Raw genomic sequence first — 21919 nt, 5'->3', positions numbered from 1 at the left:
GGTAAATCTAAGACGTTTCAAGACTACTTCACTATGTTTTTAAACCATATATAAATTATGTGTTAAAGACCGTAACTCGAGTAGACGTCGTCTTTGATACGTACAAGTCCACTTCTCTTAAGAGCGATACCAGGCAGAGAAGAAAATGTAATAGAGGCGTTTACGTACGTGTTCGGTCATCTACTCAAGTTCCTATGACTTTCTGAAAGAAGGCAGTAACAAAGAAGAGTTATTTACGCTTCTAGCGGAGCTGCTCATCCAAGAAATATATGATGGTAAAAAGTTGTGTACTGTTGGCGAGAATGTTGTGACTTCATCCTTAGTGCTAGATGTGAGTGGTATTTCACCATCATGGCATGAGGAAGCATATGGACGACTTATGTTACACGTCAAACATGCAGCTGAGCATGGTCACAGAAAAGTATGTATTCGAACAGTAGACACAGATGTTGTAGTAATTGCGATCGGTGTGTTTAGCAAGATACAGCACCTTGATGAACTATGGATTGATTATGGAAGTGGAAAGTTCAGGCACTATATCGCAGTTCATGATATCTGCTCCGGCCTATGTCCCCAGATCCAGAAAAATCTACATGCATTTCATGCTTTTAGTGGGTGTGACACTGTGTCAGCATTCTGTGGAATATTCAAACGAACGGCGTTGAAAGCATGGATGCAGTACAGAGAAATGGATTCAGCATTTCAACATATGTACGAAATGGGTTTTGAGGTAGAGGAAGAGGTGCTTGCTGTTATTGAGTGGAATGTCGTCCTCTTATATGATAGAACGTCTCACTTGAATGATGTAAACGAGCGTAGACGGATACTGTACACGAAGAAAAATCGCGCAATAGAAAACATACCACCTACGAAGAATGCACTTATTCAGCATATAAAGCCTACTGCTTTGCAAGCAAAACTATGGCGCAATTGTACAAATCATGAATATATGACGCCAGATCCAGACAGCTATGGTTGGAAACGAAGTGATCAGTATACACTTATTTGGGCAACAATTCCAGACATATCCAAAAGTTGTAAGCAACTCGTTGCATGTTCTTGCAAAAAGCGTTGCTCTACATGCAAGTGTGTGAAAAAGAGTTTACCATGCTCTCAACTGTGCACATGCGAAGGACACTGCTCTACAGCTGATTTTTCGTAAAATTAAGTTCAAACTGTTCACAACTTTTTCCTTTATTAACTATTGTAAATGAACTTAATAAATGTAAATGTATTTCTTTCAGCATTAAAAAACTTTAAAATATTCTAATAAACTGAGTCACCTCTGAAACCTATAAATAAACATGAATTTTACACATGTAGCGATTTTCCTTCCTGATTTGTGCTCAGCTTGAGCCTTATACGTCGGCCATTTTTGAAAATTGAGGCTTCCGGCAATCAAACATATATCTCACTATTCCAAAAACTGTTCCAATCAACTCAGCGATCTCGAAAACCTATAAATGGACACCAAATTTACACTTATAGGACTTTTACTCCCTGATTTACTTCCATAAATAGCATTATAGGTCCGCCATCTTTAAAAATGGCGGCTTTGTCATTCATTATGTATTATACATGTTAAGAAACTATTCCAATCGACTCAGCGTCATCAAAAACCAATAATTAGACACCGATATTGCTCATTTGAGATACTTGCACCTGACTTACACCTACAGTTTGCGGTACAGGGCGGCCATTTTGGAAAATGGCAGCCACGACCACCCTAGACCAAGGAAAACCTGTGTCCCGGTCTTTTTCGAATTCTTATGACCTATACTTACTGCGCTGAAAAGGACAGACTGGTATCCGGAAGTGAAATATTTTTTCGCTAAGCTATCCCACTAGTAGGTCTACGCCTCATTTAGCCTCGCTGCAGAACGGGACGCTAAACTCAAATTCAAGGATCAATTAATCAACAGTTTGATGAATAATCATAGGTCACGAGAACACATATACATCAAAACACTTCATTGATTGAGCGACAATGAATACTAAATATTATGAATATATATAGTGATTTTATAAATATGTCTTTAAATTCATCAATGACTTAATTTTCTAACTTATTTTGTTTTGCTTAACACCAATATCTTTAAGCATATCAATTATTAATTATTATTTGTAACATTAAACATTTTCCTTTAATTCATTACATTATTAGCTATAATAATATATACGCACACATTAATACGTAGCTTCATTAGTATTGTTCCGCTGTGTGTCCACTAGTCAAGTCGTTATTCTCACTGTTGTGATTTCATCCTTAAGGATTCTTAAAAGAAATTAACCAGCCACTGTCATATCGTTCTTCAAATTAATACATTTGAAGGCTTCGGCTTCGTTGTACATTATCAAAGGTAGAAAGACAATTAACTATTGAAAACGTAGGAAATTAATGAATCACTTACTAAATGTGATTGTATAATAATTTATAACGTTGTCGTTTGTAGTAAAATATGAATTTCTTAACGGCTTACAAAAGTCTACCGAAAATTGCACTTTAATTGAGTAAATTTCATTATTTTAATTAGTTTAATTTATAAATCATAGTAAAAATAAGGAAAAGTAATATGACTTAAATTCCTGCGATTAGTACGACTCAATCCATAACGATAATTGTGTCATTGAGAGAGATTGTATCTTTGTAGAAGCGCTAAGCTTCGGAATATATATTAAATTTTTATGAATAACCTTCTATTGCCGATGTAAAGTCTGCAGCTAACTAATGGAATTTAAAATATTTAATCGATATTTTGGCTTTATAACTTGCTAAACTCCAGGTAAGTTCTTCACTTCACTGAATAAATTAAACCTAGTAGTTATTTTTTTCGTTGTATGCCCATTTCTCAATAGCCCTATCTTTTAATTTATTAGCATCAGATGATATGTTTTAACCATCACCAGTAAATTTGAAACATCAATTAGACATTTCGTGGAGACAACTTTCGTTCCCTAATTTCTCACTTTTCCCAGCGTTGCACAAGTTTTGTTTATTACGTTGGAGAAAACTTTTTCGGTTGCACCTGTAACCAATTTTGAACTGCATCAATGACTTCTGTATCGATTGCAAATCATCTCCCTTGGCGTGTAAGATGGAATACGCTGAACCATGACTGATACGTAAAGTATTGCCGATTTCGTCCACTGTGATTTGTCTATTTTCCATCGTTCTACCCTAAACGACCTTTTAATTGTCCTTAGTGGTTTACGTCGAGGGAATGCCCGATCTATCCACGTAACTTAAATAAGTTTTTCCCTGTTTGAAATGCTCTATCCATTCTTAGATCTTGCTTCGCACGACCTTCCGCAAACAATAAACGAATCACTGTCCTCATGTCGTCCTTGGTGCAGATCGGAATGAAGCTGCCATGTTTAACCGTCTGCTACACTCGAACGATTAACGGGGGAATAAGAGTGACACGTTCCATACAAGTGTTGCAGATAATACTAATTCAGCGCTAGATACTAGCAGTTTTACCAAACCCTAGTGCGAGAAATTGCAAGTCCCTTTACTTCCCGACTTAATAATCGGAATTTAAAATACTTGATCTATAGTTTGGCCTTCCAACTTGCTAAAATGTAGGTATGCTCTTCACTTAAGACGACGTCATTGGACGAACTAAACCTATAAGTTCCTTTTGCATTGTATTATGTTATTTCACTACAATATTCTTTCATTTATAGATTTCTGATGATATGTTTTAATAATTTTAAGTAACTTTCCATGTAGCTTGGTTTCTCTTTCACTGTAATTTTCACATGCCATCATCAGCAAATTCAAAACCAAGGATTTGCCGTATCACAGAAAATACTTTCGTTTTCTAATTTCTCTAGAGTTAGACTTTATCATTTCTTCCTACTTTAGTACATACAAAATATTAAGACCTTTAAATGTTATTCAAATAAGAACGGTTACATTAAACAGTAATTTATAAAAATTCACAAATAATTTATAAACAGTAGAAATAAACATAAGTCTTATTACAAAATAATAAAGTTACGAAAACCTGACGTAACAGCAACTAATGCGTAGGCAAAACTTGGTCGAGATTTTGTATATATATATATATATATATATATATATATATATATATATATATATATATATATATATATATATATATATTCCGTTACCCTTATCTTCATATTTTGATAGAATTTCATATTTTTCTTGGAGCAATTCACTCCTTAGAATTATTAAATTATGTATACCAATGGCCTTTCCGAACAAAGAATCTATCATTATCTTCGACTTAATGTTTGATGCAAATAAATGGAATTTGAAATAATCAATCGGTGCTTTTGGCTTCTGAACTTGCCATAATCCGAGAATGCTCCCCATTTCAGATAAAATAATTAAAACAAATAAACCTCATTATATCGTTTTCTTTGAATACTCTTGTTTCAGTAGAAGTTCCACTTTAATTTACATATATTTGATTAAATATGTTAATATTAAAAAAAATAACTTCCTCTGTTGTTCGGCTTCTTTGTATCATAACTTTCGGATTCCATTATCAAATAATTTGAAACTAGCAACTAGACATACTCTAGTAAAAACTTTTGTTTTCTATTCTTTCAAGTACAATTCGCTTCTACAATACCTTCCTACAGTCAATACATTCAAACTATTAGGCCTTTATACGTTATGCGAGTAAGAAGAATAACGATAAACAAGGCAGAATTTAATAACCAATTCGTATAATAACGATACTAGACGAAAAGACTGTAATAAAATAATAACAGTAACAAAACGAATAAATTAGTATGTAATACTAGGGTAAAAATGAGCCAATTAATAATATGAAAAAGTACGCACTCTCGTAGTAAAGTAATAAATATAGTACCTGTAAACTTAACAGGTTGCGATAGCTTAAGAAGGGCAATATCCTCATCACCACCTAGAACTATTTGATTTCCTCCAACTTTGATTCCGCCCTCCGAACCTGGATCATCTGCGTTGACTGCACCCAATATTACTTCGAAACGAGACTCACCACTAGATTTAAAGCAAAGAGAAAAGACTGAAATTACGATCATGTAATTTTCTTACATAGGGTAGATTTTCAATGTAGGCGAAGTTATGACGAACATACTTTATTGTATAATTCCAGTTTGCAGAAGAAAAAATGAAATAAAATCTTTGAGTTTTACGTCCCGCGGTTAAGCCGGTTAGGTTAAAGTAGACGGTGATAATGAGTAATGAATGAAATGGTGGAATGAAGAAAGAGAGAGGAAACGGGAGAACCCCGAGAAAACAAACGCACACGTCGTTTTTCCACCACAAAGTTCACTTGGCGGGGACTGGCATCGAACCCGGGACCCCAAGCACCAGAGGTGAACGCTCTACCACAGAGCCACTGCGGCCCCGGTTTGCAGAAGAGTTGTGCTTCACAATATCTTATATTAACCCCATCTTTGAAGAATTCAAGAGGGAAATTTGAAAAATTATGTTATAGTCAGGACATGACTTGATTTTTTTTCGCGTTAAGATCTTCTCCCCTTTAGTTCAGTAAGTACAATATGGTTATGAAAATATTCACATTATTTATAATTATTAAAATAAACTGAATTCATTCAGTAATTACAACAAAGCTATCTTCATCTTCTTTTCCGCTTTTTGGTGTGGAATTAGGGATTCAATTTCCATTGGAAGCACATATAATTCAAATCTCAAATTTTGAACTAAGATTACTACTCATATAATCTCGAGAGCTCCTTTGTGGCTAAGCGGTTAGGGTACGCGCTTTTGGTATGGTAAAACCATTTTCGTTCCCGGAGGGAGCATATGTGGTGTGGATTCTACTTTAATTAGTAGGTTCACGTCTCATAAAACCTTGCTGCTGAACGGGACGTTAAACTCAAAATCAACTCATCATATAATCTCGAAAGAGTAAAGGAGTATAAAAATGACATTCTTATTCACAGCGTGCGGTATAAAATGCCTAATCAATTTGAAGTTTCCGTTATCCACTATTCTTGAGTCGTGTTAATTCTTGCCTAAGTTAAGATTCAAGCGTATGTTGCAAGGCATCATCAACGCCATGCTAATTGAAAACTGTTTGACAAATATAATTTCGTATGGATGTTGTATGTACATAATTGTGTAGGTATATTCTGATTTTTATCTTTAATAATTCAAATCCAGGCCTGGTTCGTATTTTAAGGTGTATTATTTATACATATGTTCTAGTATTAAGAAATGTCATTGATAAGGTAAATGTACTATGTTGTAAATCAATTAGAGGATAAATATCATTAACATTAATTATATATTTTTCCTCTTTTAAGTTAGTTATAGATCTCAGCTTTATTCACTGTTCATTTATTAAGATTTTCTCTAGACCTACTGAGAGGATAAAAATAAAATTTTCCTTCTGGTTTTTAGTGTCTCCTATTTGCTTTTTCTTTCTTAGGTTGCTGAAGCTCGTTGAATGGTTTTCAGCGTTGCTGTGTGGAATATATTAGGACTTTTTTAAGCTTGGTCCGCGAATGTAAAATACAGTCAACGGAAGCTTTAGCTATCTATTGTAAGAGGACGATAGTCTTCTAAAATGTAATGAACGTGTCAGTTCTAATAACCCACACAGAAGAGGAGTTGGGTTCTGGAATTTTTCTGTAGATTTGTAAGGGATGCCATTGGATATTTAAGTCCGGAGTCATGTTCCAGAGATGAGGGGGCTCCGTTTTTTTTATAATTCATCTGCATGAGTATATACGGGTCTATACGATTGTATTGAGTTTTAACGCTGCAACTTACACGTAAGGGAGATAAAGAATGTTTCTAAATTTACCGTGATTCCTTTGCCTCCCATGGAAGAAAATATATAAACTAAAACAGAAGAGAGGATTGTTTTCACTCATCCTATAAAGTAATCTATTCTTGAACTTTAGATAGTCTTCTAATGATGTAATTCTTTGTACGCAGAGTTTCAAAACACGAACAGATCAGAGTGACCCCGAGGAGAGAGGTACAGTCTTTAAAAGGAAGGGATACGGAGTCAGATAATAGAGAGTACTAGCTTCCGTATCACCAAAATTACCCTAAGAAAGTAGAGAGACAAACTAAGAGGAAATGTAGGGAAATTAAGTTGAATTGAATTAGCTCCTTGAACTTTCCATAAGGAATTGATAAAGGTGAGTAAAATATTTTTGGGAGGAAAACTAACTTAGGTTCTCCAGTGATTCTAGTCTGACAATCCAATAAACACAAGTTAAAGAAAATTAAAATTCTAAATAAAAAAATATTATTTCTACCTAAAAACTTATTGGTTTCATTTATTCGCAAAGATACTTTGAATCTACAGAGAATCACCGCTAATTTATTTGTAGAACGAAGCCGAAAGGTTTCTTAATTATCAGATTTGTAGAGATCTGTCTATTTAAGTTATATTGGAAGCTACCAGATAGAATACTAGTTAATTATTTTAAAAAATCCAATATAACCACTAAAATATTCTGTGTTCGTTGGGTCTCTGGTTCCATTTCAGCTCGTGCCAGGTAGGCTTTGTGGTGTACTAATACCGTGTGCCTGGGTTTTTTATAGGTTCTCCCGTTTCCTCCCATTGTCCTTGTTTATCATCACTGTCTCTTTCACTCTCAGAACATAATCGTGGGACTTTAAAATCTAAAAGAATCAACTACTATTAATATCAGTAAATTTTTCTTACCATCAGTCCCAGTCAGTATCGTTTATCATCTATTCTAGTCATATCTTCGGCTTGTGTATAGACCGCTCCCCCAATTCTTTGTCACCGGAACTGGAAGAGTCACTACTACTACTACTGCTACTGCTGCTGCTACTACTACTACTACTACTACTACTACTACTACTACTACTACTACTACTACTACTGCTACTACTACTTATATCGAGAACAGAACCCAACAAACCCCTGCGGGGCCACTGACCCGCTCCTATTACTACTACTACTATTGCTACTAACTACCACTACTACTACTTCTATTGCTACTAACTACTACTACTACTTCCGCTACTACTACTACTACTACTACTTATACTAAAGCTTCCTTACCGCAAGATTTACATCTTAAATCTTTATAACATGCGATTCCGATTTATTATGAACTACTGTGAATCGTTAGAATCAATATGATTCGTTAAAAATCACTGGGAGGAGCGGGTTATACTCAATCCATATCTTCTACCATCCATAGCGATCAGTTTGTATATTTAAACAATTTATTTCAATACTTTACCACCTCTTGTACAATCAACTCCAATCTTCTACCATCAATGTTAGCCAATACCACAACTTCCTTTATTGCCAAATCCAGTCACTATTATTAACTGAAACATTACTATTACGAAGACCCCACTCTGTTTTCAAGTTCAGTTTCTTTAAAAACATGTTAAGATTTCACAATTAAGTTTTTGTTCAAAGAAAGCCTAGATTATACGTGATATGTATATAATGAACTATTTTATTTCCAAAATAAAAACTAAAGGCTAACTTACTTCTTTACACAATGTGCTGCAGTCAATAACCACTGGTCACTGATAAGACTGGCCCCACAAAATGCTATAACGTTGTTCCCCAAAAAATAAATTAGACGAGCTATAAAAGGAAATTGTCCCCGCGCTGCAAATACGCCTCCTGCAATTCTGCTATCAATATGTACTTTTACATGTTCATCACCTGTTGAAACAAAGTACAAAAAATTAAATAAAATATTTCAATCTTTGCAAACAATCATGATAAAATCCAGTAACGTTTCATGGATTAAAAGTAGAGTTGGCCCACGTACAGAGAAATACTTCATGGTTCATGATACTTCTAAATAATAGTAATAATAATAATAATAATAATAATAATAATAAGAAGAAGAAGAAGAAGAAGAAGAACTATTATTATTATTATTTGTCTATTATTTGAATTGTTTAAAAGATCGAAATTACAGTCCTATATGAAGCATAATTATAGGACAACAGTGTAACATAAAACATTTTCGTTGATAAACAAAATTTACCTAATTATCTACAAATACACTTAGCTTTTCTACGCTACAGGATGGAGTAACTGAGTGCCATATGAGACGCACATCTACAATTTAAAGTGGAATTAGAACCACCGTAAAGTTTACAAAATTTGGTGTTCTCCTACCGGGAATTAAAACCGAGATAATGAGCAGCATATGCTTATGCGATAACCATTTAGCCAGCAGAGATATTTGAACACATTAGTTTCACAATCAAATTCAACTGATGCGAGTAGCAGCAAATATAATTTGCAAAAAGGAAAATGTTTTGATTAAAAGTCTGTGTACCACCGCGAATCCCTTTCATTACCATGGAACCGTTATAGGTTTGGATTACAAGCTTTTCTATCAATTGGAACTGCTCCTTTATAAAGAACTGAACTTACAACATATTGATATATATTAGAACTACGCAAGTGAAACTGATAATATTGTAATGATGGAAAGTAGATGCTCTCGACCCTCCCTTCCCTTACTCAATAAGGTAGCCTTAGAAGGAAATTAATTTTTAATTCTATTTCTTTGTAATAAATAACTACAGTAATAATCTCGGGCGAGTTCTCTAATGAAGTCACACTATCAATATCGTCAAGAGTACTGAGACTTTAACAGTAGCGTATTATAATTATACACACATTCGTCCGTTACTTGACATGATTACTCTTGAACGAATGTGACATTATTTATTTTGTTTCTTGCCATGGATAGCCAGAACAATTATTTCGTTTCATTATTTCATTAATAGAGCAAATCCATTAATATATGTATCGGTAACGGTGATTTTAAGTGTGTGTGTTAATTCACTGGATAACTCTTCAACAAAAGCGAATGTCTGAACTTGTTTTTGCAATAGATTGCTAAGAGTAATTGTTTGGACCCTATTTGTTAATAGAGCCAATCCGTTAATATCTGTACGTTTAACAGTGATTCTATGCTTGTCTATCTGTGTAACATTCATTCATACATGTACGTTTTGCAAGAGCCTTCTTGCAGTTTTTAATAGAATTTATAACATGTTACATAATCCGTCTGTAAACATGGTACTAAGATCAACGAAAGAAATTGAAACTTTCTACAGATTTGCCCTCATTTACATATTTCAATATAATAATAAACCCAAGATGTTGACGAAACATCAGTCATTTTATCCGTTTGTACTGCCACGAAATTTGTTTCTTTAAGATGTTTCTTTTTTTATTAACCTTATCAGGTTTACAGTTGAGAACCAGCTATATAGCGCTATAAAAAGTATAATTGTAGTCAAGTAAAATTGTTAATTAGATTGAAATATGTGGTACAGTCATATTTCTGAATTGCCTCTTTTGATACATTAAATTAAATAAATTAAATTGTCTTTATTATAAGAATGTAGATTCATATAGTTTAGAAAAGTTCCAGATTCCAAATTCCAGATCCGCCATTTAGAATGTATAGTCATCATTAAGTTTTATTGAGTCATATTCGCTGTGTTTATGAATTGTCTTATAATTAAAATTCTTCGTTGCAAATGGTGTAGGAAAATAATATTTGACATATTTTCGTTATTATTATATGTTAGTATTGATGCAAATCGTATATTGTTTTAGTTCAGAATATGTTTATAAACTACGTGTAGATTGACTTCTTTCCTGCATTATGTTTTAGTGTAATATGAATAATATAGTGCATTATGTTTGTATATTTTCTTTTAAAGCCACTATTTTTGTTGATACTCTAGATTTACTCAATGTGACATCTACACCGTGCACTGACTCCCTTGTTTCTGCAGCAATTTCATCCAAATATAAGACAAGTGCAACAATTCATTTTAAATCTTATAAAGACAATTCAAATTACTGTCGAGTACATTACTTAAAACTTACAGCGTAGGAAACTAAAAATATCCCCTCCACGATTACTAGATCTAGTTTCATCATGGCCTCTTAAGACTAGTTCATGAAAACCCAAAATTTGAAATGTTCATTATATTCCAAAATGTGTGCCTTTTCTTATCAACAAATATGTTTCTTTACAGAAACAATTTACTTTTGTTTAGAAAAATTTAGGACGCAATATTCACTGTTCCAAGGAGTTTTAACTTGCATTCGTTGTTAGTATGAAGAACACTACACTAGTGTTTCTTAATTTTTTCTGATGAATATTTTTAATTTGAAAGACCCGCTTTTGTTCACACCATCTCGGCACCAAACAACAATCTTGGCACCAAACAAACACACCATCTCGGACACTGTTTGCAAACAGTGAAACGGAAGCAAATCTTGATATGGGGTGCGAGATGAGGCTTCTTCAAAGCATTTCGTTGTCGTTCGGAGAGGTCAGGGTAATTATATGGCATTCTCCACCAATCTTAATCAATATAGAATTTCTTCGCTGGTCCATAATACATATATTTATGCTGCTTTTCTCAGGTTGTGTGAGACGCGTATCAAAGAAAATACGATATAAACCTTGGACCAATTTGTAGTTATCTTACATTGACTGCGAAAATGCCTTACCAATAATAGTAAATACAATGTGGAAAAAGTAAATTGAAGAAGAAGGGATTTTACTTTTTGTTCAGAAGGAAATTGTTGCCACAACACAAGCAAATCCGCATCACAATCATAAAAATTTGGACAATATGTTCAAGTAAATCGTAAAAAGTATCAGATATCTTTGTCGTCCATACTTAGGTAACATCATGACAGAACTGCTAGAGAGAAACTATTTCTCTCCGCAGAAAACATTGTTTATTGTAATTAGTAATGGAGATTGTGGAAGTCCTTTGGTGCTTTTAACCCAATGCAATCTTTTTCCACTATTAATAATTTATTTTCAGATATCGTGTAACGGTTTGGAAAAGCCTTCTAAATAGCTTCCCATGAATTGCTGCAATTAACCGTTTACATAATTGATTTCCAGTGTCGTGTAAGGTTTAATTTAATGTATAAAACAAATAGACACAGAACATGTGGTCGAAACTGAAGAATATGTCGGAATATGTATATTCTAATGAACGACAATCGTTTCCCAAAATAATCAGCTGGCTTAACTACAAAACATCAACACTGCTAGTAGGTGGTGACGCAGCGCTATACTATGGCCAAAACAGGAAATGTAAAATCACACATGACCAAGCCAGTTTACGAAGATATTTCAAATTAATCTTGCTATATTTGTGTATTTGATGTCATAACGTATGTGTAATGACGATGTAATATCTACAATCAACTTAAATACTTTTATAGAAACACAAAAATATTAAACGAAATCCATCAGTTTAAGAGCCCAAAAGAATGCCACTTAAGTCTATATTCATATTCTCGTAAATACATAATAATATTTTAAGACAAAAGAAACACGATGATAATGAATATTAGATAATTAGAAATACTTACGTAGATTTGAAGCGTTCCTAGGCGCCATTTTAACATGTTCAGTTAAAGCAGCAACCTATGAAGAAGATATATATATAAAATTTTAAACCGTTTTGCATTTTCCATTTGCATTTAGCATTTTAGTGATGTTTGACTTTTATATTTTAGTGATGAAACTTACTCTTTAAAACTAAAGTCATATCAAAAAACAATTTCTTGATACTTCTTGCCGTTTTTACGATATAAAGATTAGTACTCGAAACGAAATTGACAGTAGATTTCTATAGCTTCCAGTTGAACTAGAGCATGGGCCGCGGTGGCTCAGTGGTAGAGCGTTCACCTCTGGTGCTAGGGGTCCCGGGTTCGATCCCAGCCCCCGCCAAGTGAACTTTGTGAACTTTGGACAAACACCGTGTGCGTGGGTTTTCTCGGGGTTCTCCCGTTTCTTCCCACTTTCTCCATTCCACCATTTGATTCATTACTCATCATCACCATCTCTCTTAGCCTAACCGGCATAACCGTGGGACTCTCCGATTTCATTTTTTTTTTTTTTTTTTTTTTTTGAACTAGAGCAAGAAAGTTGGAGGAAGAACATATCAGAGTACTAAATCCAAATGCTCAAACAAATTGTTTTTCGTTATTTATTATCATTTTACATTATGGCGACTAATGTTAAAACTGGAGATCATAGTTTCCCAATACTTCGATTTGAATACAGATATAAAAGTCAAGATGAAACTTTCTCTTGAAACGGTGACACAATTCCAGAAAGACAAAGAAAAGAATTAACAACTTTGTACTATGTAAAATAATGTAAAAACTGCAGATGGTAGTAAATATTTGTTAGTAAAGTTTTCGGAAAGTAGATAATGGTGGAAATGAAGTTGATTTTATTTTCAGTTTAACATGCATTTCAGCCGCATATCTATATGAGACGGGATCTACTGATTAAGGTGGAATCCGAACCACATGAGCTCCCGCCGGAAATCGAACCCGGATCTCCCACGCCAAAGGCGTGTACACTATACTCTTAGCAACGGAGGAGTTCAATGGTGGGAATGGAAGTTATTCTTGATATGATTAAAGAAAAGCCAAAAACTGCTTCTCCCTAACTGTTATTGTCTTTGCTCTACGACGATCAAGATAAAAACCAAAAATGACTAATTCGTACCACTTCATCTCTGAATAAAGTTTTAATTCTTGGATCGGTCAATCGATTTTAAGTATACTGAGAAAAAAAATCCTATGTGGCGTACGTAAAAACGTAGGTTACATGTGTAAATCCTATAATTTTTGAACTTAACGTACAGCAAACGTGTAACTGGAAAAGTATATTTTATAGTACTTTTCGTGTAAGTGTTCCCAATAAACGTACTTTCAGTACAAATGAAAGAACTGCATATAGGTAGTCAGGACCTCACGTACGTAACATATAACTGACGTATGTAACATACCTATACGCACGTAATATTAGATGTCAGACATCCTGCAGCGACATGATGTAACATCCAAGCGGGAAAAATGACACTACGTATGGAGGATAGGTAACGTATGATCCGTACTGATTTCTGTAGTAAACATAAATAAACCGTATATATTTACAATATGCCGCTGTCCAGATAACGGAGTTTTTTGAACGTAAATTTTTCTCATTATCTCGTATCACTCTTGCTCTATGTCGGTATATGTTCAAACCAGAAGTTTTATTAATTTATAACCCGTTTTAATTAGAGAAACGAGGAAGTTGATGAAATGTATCTTTGGGAAGCATAGTCAATTGAAGATAATTACTGAACGCTATGTATTATCGTTTTCGTAATGAACGTTAAAACCAGCTTAATTTCAATCATTTCCAGTTTGAATTAAATAGTTCGACGGACATGATCTATTCAGTAAATCTATTCTTGAGAACCTGAACCCAGTGGCGTATTTAGGTGGGCTTCCGGGCTTAAGCCTCCCGGAATTCTTACTTACTATAATAAAGTACATGAAATATCTTGCAGAATTTTCACATTTTCAGGCAAAGACCCCCGGAAAGTTAGCAAAGCCCCCCACCCCCGAAAGAAAATCGTAGATACAGGATTGTCGCTTGTTGATTCAGGAAACTGCTTGTCGCGGTTGGTATATGTACAAACCAGAAGATGTAATAATTTATAACCCATTTTAATTAGAGAAATTAGGGAGTTCATGAAATATATCTTTGGGAATCTTAAACGATTTTAGATAATTGCTTATGGAAATGTATTATCGTTTTCTTCGATACGTGTTAAAACAGCAAATTCTTAATTTCAGCTGTTTCTTGTTTGAATTTAACAGGTCAACGGAGATGGTCTATTTAAGAATATATTCTTAAGAATCTGAATCTACTGCTTGTCAATTAAGAAACGTGCTTGTCGTTGTCTATTAATGTTATTGCGTTCTTGATATCGATAATGAAACAGGAATTGGTAGTAGTAAATTTGGATCATTTTTTTAAATAGACATGCAGGCAAAAATGGTATATTTTCTTAAGGCAGTGAAACTAGCAGAGAAGAGAAAACAGGCAAAATTACGGTAGCTACAAAATCCGAATGAAACAACTACACAAAATTTCGCAGATATCAGGCGGGAAACTTCCAAAACTTTTAGAACAAAGAAACGGGATTTTTTGAAAGCTAAAATTAAGGAACTTGAAGATAATAGTAAAAATAAAAATATTCGGGACATGTATAAGGGGATCAGCGAATTTAAGAAAGGCTATCAACCTCGTGCTTATATATTAAAGAAATCTGACGGAACAGTTCTCACCGATACGGATAGCCTCTTAAGTAGATGGAAAGATTTCTTTGACGATTTGCTGAACACGCAGCCAAAAACTAATGTGCGTGGAGAAAAGGAGATACACACCGCAGAACCGTATATTCCAGAACCCAATCGAATAGAAGTGGAAGCCGCTATAAAGAAATTGAAGAAACACAAATCTCCGGGTGTAGATGAAATTCTGGCTGAGTTAATTTTAGCTGGAGGCGAAAAATTGTGGAACAAGATACACAAACTCATTCTCCTTATCTGGAACAAGGAAGAATTGCCACAAGAGTGGAAAGAATCAATCATTGTTCCAATTCACAAGAAAAGCGACAAAACTGACTGTAATAATTATTGAGGCATTTCTCTTCTGTCAACATCCTATAAAATCCTTTCAAATATTCTGTTAGCAAGATTGACCACATACGCAGATGAAATTATTGGAGATTATCAGTGCGGATTTAGACGAAATCGATCAACTATCGACCAAATATTTACCATTCGCCAAATACTCGAAAAGAAGTGGGAATACAATACCCCGGTACATCAACTATTTATTGATTTTAGAAATGCTTACGACTCGGTTAAGAGAGAAACATTATACAACGTTCTTACATAACTTGGAATACCGAAAAAGCTAATTAGATTAATTAAGATATGTTTAAGTGAATCCCAAAGTAAAGTCCGGGTAGGAAAATTTTTGTCCACGTCGAAAATGGCCTGAAACAAGGAGATGCGTTATCGCCATTATCATTTAACTTTGTGCTGGAATACGCCATAAGGAAAATCAAAGATAGCAACCAGGTCCTAGAGTTGAACGGCATTCACCAGGTTATGGCATATGCTGATGATGTAAATTTAATAGGGGATGATAGGAGAACAGTAGAAATAAATGCAGAGATCTTATTAAACGCTTGCAGGGACATGGGTTTAGAAGTAAATGCAGAGAAAACTAAATAAATGGAAGTGCGTCGGGACCGTAATACGGCAAATTGTGGAGGCGTTAAAATATTAAATAATGCTTTTGATAAAGTGGATACTTTCAAATATTTAGGATCAATATTAACAGACGAAAATCATATTCACGAAGAAATTAAATGTCGATTAAAAGCAGGGAATTCGTGTTACTATTCGGTTCAAAATCTCTTGTCGTCGCGAATTCTGTCGAGGAATTTGAAACTTAAAATATATGAAACGATAATCATGCCTGTTGTTCTGTATGGTTGTGAAATATGGTCGCTTACTCTGAGGGAAGAACATAGACTGAAAGCATTTGAGAACAGGATCCTGAGAAGAATATTCGGACCCAAGAGGAACGAGAATGGGGAATGGCGGAAGCTTCATAACGAGGAACTACATAGTTTATACGGTTTACCCAACATTGTTAGGGTCGTCAAGTCTAGGAGGCTTAGGTGGGCAGGTCATGTAGCTAGAATGGAAGAAAGTAGAAACTCTTTCTAAGTCTTGACTGGTAAACCCATAGGAAAACGACCATTAGGAAGACCTAGGCGCAGATGGGAGGACAATATTAAGATGGATCTCGCAGAGATAGGAATACAAAGTAGAAACTGGATGCAATTAGCTAAGAATAGACGTCAGTGGAGAGCTTTTGTGAACGCGGCACTGAACCTCCGGGTTCCATAGGCCATAGAGTTAGTTTAGTTAGTGAATCAATTTATTTTTAAAACAAAACTAAGCTTTCTAGCATAGTTTTTTTCTGTGACCATCAATGTTAAAACCGGAGGTTGTTAACTTTTAGAATTTCTGATTTAAAAATATGTTAACGGGTAAAATAAAACCTATTCTTCTGATACTGAATTAATTTCAAGAGAGAAAATTTATTTTTTATTTTATTTTTAATTTTTAATTTAAATTTACTGTATTTTGTTTATGCTATACGACATATGAGGATTCTCTATACACCCATTGAATGACGTGCATTTTGTGAGAATAAAGAGACGGAATACAGAATGTTCTTAAATGTACTTCCACCAGTGGTAACGGATGTTTGGGGTTAATCTGCAACACTCTGAGAAATGATAGAATGAGTAATCGAAAAAAAAAAAGTAAATTATATGGACATGAATGAATTTTTCAACAGTTACCGAGAAACTGTAGACTACGAAGCAACCTCATTTCGCCTTAGCATTAGTACTGCCAACAATTACTTAATAAATTAACTTAAGTTACATTACATAAAAATAGAAAATACTAATGTGAGGTATAATAATGTGAGGTAGTGTTTCATAATGTCAGGTATAAATCAATACTGTATACAGACTTAAAAAACAGTAGGTGCCTAATAAAAAAAGACTTGATGCACTATACCTGTTTTAGTTTGATATGACTAATGCTTTAAAGGCATATAATTGCCTTTATCGTCAGAGTTGCATTAATTTAGTGAACATTTGTGTAATTGTTTTGGGTTATAAATTTGTTACATTGTTATAATTTTATTTTTGAATGTTTAAAAATATAAACTTTCAGCTTAATTTTAAATTTTAAATGTATAATTCTGACAGCTTCTCCATTCTTACTATTATTATCGTTATAATATTTTATTTTCTACTTTTATTGAAATGAACTTAAATTTTAGTTTAACGTCCCTCGTTAGTCCCTTTACGCTAAAGGAGACTGACGTTTATTGAAAGTGAGTGATTGTGAAATGTTTGTGCTCCCCGTCGGGAATCGAACTTGGGACCACCTGTGGTCCAGCGGGAAGGACTTTATTTTATTATTGTCATAAAATATTCTAAATTAAGCTTATTTTCAATATTTTTTTCTCCATTTATAATGGTATTCCTTAGTTTTATTTTCATTGTTTCCTGTAACGGTCTTCTATATCCATCCGAGGTTTTGCTAATAACATACATGTTTGCAAGCAAAACTTTATGATTTTCTTCTATTGTAGGTGAAGCTAATGGACATCTAACATTCCTAACACCTGCTCTTAATTGCTCTTCTCGTTTGTACATTTTATGTCAGACAAAATTCACATGGGATTGAATAAAAGCCTGGTGTATAATTGTTCGTGATCTCTCACATATCGCAACATTTGTCTGATCTTTAGAGGTGGCATATGAACTCTTCTTATTTGATATTTATTTAATAAGCGAATTATGTTTTGAGATATATTAAGAATGAAATGTATCCTATCATTCTCCTCATCCCAAGGCCCCATCCTTACTCTTTATTCATAAAACGTCTAATACAATAAGTAGTTTATAAAACAAATATCAAATGACATCAAGGCCTGAAAGATCAAGAATGATCGAACATAACAGGTGTACGGTCAATTTCATGTAAAAAGGGCCTAAAATACGTACAGTTGATAAATGGGGCGTACAATTAAAATAAATTATTGTTGACAAGAAATTAAATGTCAACTAAAAGCACGGAATTCGTGTCGTCATTTAGTACAAAATAGTTTGGCGTCTCGAATTCTGTCGAGGAATTTGAAGCTTAAAATATAAAAAAACGATAATCATGTCTGTTGTTATGTATGGTTGTGAAACATGGTCGTTTACTCTGAGGAAAGAATGCAGACTGAAAGTATTTGAGAACAAAATTCTAAGATGAATATTCGGACCCAAGAGGATTGGGAATGGTGAATGGCAGAAACTTTATAGCAAGGAACCATATAATTTATATCGTTTACCAAACATTGTTAGGGTCATCAAATCTAGAAGGCTTAGATGGGCAGGTTACGTAGCCAGAATGGAAGAAAGTAGGAAACCTTTCCAATTTTTAACTGGAAATTCAATCTGCAAATGACCATTAGGAAGACCTAAGCGCAGATGGGAAACAATTTTAAGATGAATCTCGCAGAAATAAGAATACAGAGAAGAAACTGGATCCAGTCGGCTAAGCATAGAAGTCAACTGACATCTTTTGTAAACGCAGCATTGAATCTCCGGGTTCCATAAACCATAGAGTTAGTTAGTTAGTTAATTTATATATTCACATGAAATTTCGAACCCTGGTCTCAGAGCTCGAAGCCATACAAATTTGAAAATGAAAATGAAATGAAATCTTTGAGTTTTACGTCCCACGGTTATGCCGGTTAGGCTAAAGGAGACGGTGATGATGAGTGATGAATGAAATGGTGGAATGAAGAAAGTGGGAGGAAACGGGAGAACCCCGAGAAAACCCACGCACGCGGTGTTTGTCCACCACAAAGTTCACTTGGCGGGGGCTGGGATCGAACCCGGGACCCCAAGCACGAGAGGTGAACGCTCTACCACTGAGCCACCGCGCCCCCCATACAAATTTGAGTTCAGCTTATATTATGTTGATAAATAAAGAGATAAGAAACTTACGCAGGCCACGGTGAATGCCAGGATAAGGAAGATTCTTGGTCCCATTCTGAACGATGATAAGTTTCTCTGGTCTCTGAATTAGTATTTATATATTTCACAATGTACACATTATTAATTCAAGCTTTTAAAGATACACGTGTATAACAAATATGTCAGATAAACAAATACACACGTGTATAACATATTAAGCAAATATGTAACACATAATGGACAAATGTTTTCTAAGAAATGCAACTAGTAAACCCTGGAAAAATGAATAGCATAATAAATAATCAACTTCACAGAACATACGTTATAGGAATAAATCATTGATGCAGCTGCACAAAAATCTTACCATCATCTTTTAAATTATATATCAACTTATATCAAGGATGAAACTTGTGGTTAATAACCTTGTCATTGTATTTCAGAACACGGGTATAAACAAACAATGTACACGATCAAACAATTAGACTCAACATTCATTTTCATGTTTTCATATCCCGATGTAAAAATTATTACATGAAATTTATCAGATTTTAATCACATTTTGCGTATGTTTCCCTTTGCCTTCGGAAATAAGCGCATTGTTCGAATTTGAGATTCGTCTAGAATAATGGGGTTGTGTACAAAAAATATATAGTGGTCAACAAATCACTGCTCAAAATTCTTAGGCAAAAATCTTCCATCTCAAATCCATACGTTGTCATAGCCTCGCTGCCCAGAACTATGCGTATGAAAATCTCATCTAACCAAAATGTCCCATGAGCAAAAATGTTAAGCCGAAATCTCGCCAGCACAAAACCTCATCTTAACACCACATAGGAGTTTTTGATGTCAAATTTGTAATAGTAAAAGTAATAAGAAGAAGTGAATTTAAGTAACATGGCACCAGAAATGCTTTCTCCATACATTAGAATAGTAAAAGAACTGGTTCCAAGTTAATTGTTCGGAAACTAAATTCTAATTAGAAGAAATTCTATGCATATAGTAATCTATTTTAGTTAAATTATTTGTAAAGCGCAAGATGACCAGAATTTTCACTTGTCAAAATGGGACGCATACAAATCGGCTACGGGGGGGGGGGATATCTGACTTCCAGATTGCATTTTGGGACTCAGCAGTTCTCAATTTACAAAATACACAACTGAGAGTGATAACACACCATTTCTAACTTTACGTGTACCACACAACAAATAATAGTTTCCGATTGCAAGTTATACCAAACAATTCTTTTAACTAGTTGAACATTCATAATTCCAACTCAATTCCCACTTGAAACACGAACACTCAATTCCCATTAGAAAATTCAGAAGTTCTAGACATGACTGAACCTTGGCAACAAGTGTTGGTACGGAAGAGAGTAGAATTTGCATTGACGATTTATATTTTGAATAATAATTACGGGACACCTAAGTCATTTTACTTAAAAACGGGACATTTAGGCGTCCCGTTCGAGAATCAGAAGAAAACGGGACAACGGTTGGAAAAAAGGGACTGTCCCTGCTAAAACGGGACGTCTGGTCACCTTGGTGAAGCGTGAGTTGAGAAGATTCATTTAGTATGGGAATTCTGGATTAAATGTAGGGAAATATATATCTACTTCTTTCTAAAATTAATATTATTACAGCAAATTGTACCAAATGCAAAGCAATAAGAACATGTAACATTATGTTTAAACATAGAAAATTTAATGTGGACAAAGAGAAAAACAATTTTATGTTTAAGTTGCAAGATTTCTGTGAGGTGGCTTACTAGCTAATTGACTTATCAAGAAGGGATTTTATTACGAAGGGATTTTTCGTCTATTGAATTGTGTTCAGGAATATATGAAATTGAAAAAAAGTGTTTTCTATGCAAAATAAGTTTTAATTCATAGAATCCATGTCCATTGAGAAGAAGTTACAGAAAGGATTGAAGGGGAAACTGTGTTCATATCAAGACTGCCTGTAAAATAGAGTTCTGTCCCGTATTAAGACATATAATTTTGCAACTACAACAACAAATATATATTATTTCCCAATATAAAACAGCATTAGACTTCTAAACACCACGAATTTAAAATGAAACGGGAACTGATAACTTGAGCTTCTAATAGAAAGACAAAATCAAAGAAACTATGTTTTTTGAACCTTAACTCTACATTAATAAAAAAAAAAAACTTTCTACGCTCTCTCTCGCAGGTTTCACTCTATGAAGATGAATATTGAAACCGCAAGTTTCTTCCACTTACGTCTCTAGTAGAAAGATACTTGTAAGGACAATATATTTTCTTCAAATGTTAAATTGATTCAAAATCAGTTCTTACCACTATCAAATACAGTGGCGAAGCGTGCCGTGAAAAAATGGGTGGACACATAGCACTACAAACATATATATAATCAGAAAGTAAGGTTCCAAAGCCTACAGAGAAACGTATATATATTATTCCATACAACCAATACAGCCAGCCAACAGATGATGTTATTTTAAAAATAA

General features: G+C 34.2%; 1 protein-coding gene across 1 annotated transcript in view; it reads right to left on the bottom strand.

Annotated features, from left to right (window-relative positions):
• LOC145679838 (epithelial serine protease-like) overlaps positions 1-19538 on the bottom strand; it is a 39716-nt gene extending 20178 nt beyond the window's left edge. The window contains exons 1-4 of the mRNA XM_081750357.1: positions 19463-19538; positions 12381-12435; positions 8483-8663; positions 4851-5002 (exon numbers count right to left, since the gene is read on the bottom strand). Of these exons, the coding sequence (XP_081606483.1) occupies positions 4851-5002; positions 8483-8663; positions 12381-12435; positions 19463-19507 (433 nt within the window). The 5' untranslated portion in view covers positions 19508-19538. The remainder of the gene's footprint in view (positions 1-4850; positions 5003-8482; positions 8664-12380; positions 12436-19462) is intronic.
• Positions 19539-21919: the final 2381 nt, after the last annotated feature.

The sequence above is a fragment of the Thermobia domestica genome, chromosome 2 (genome assembly GCF_964235325.1).
Source record: "Thermobia domestica chromosome 2, izTheDome1.hap1.1, whole genome shotgun sequence".
NCBI classification, from domain to species: domain Eukaryota; kingdom Metazoa; phylum Arthropoda; class Insecta; order Zygentoma; family Lepismatidae; genus Thermobia; species Thermobia domestica.
The sequence above is the reverse complement of the archived record's forward strand: the minus strand, read 5'-3'. Positions and strand labels throughout refer to the sequence as shown.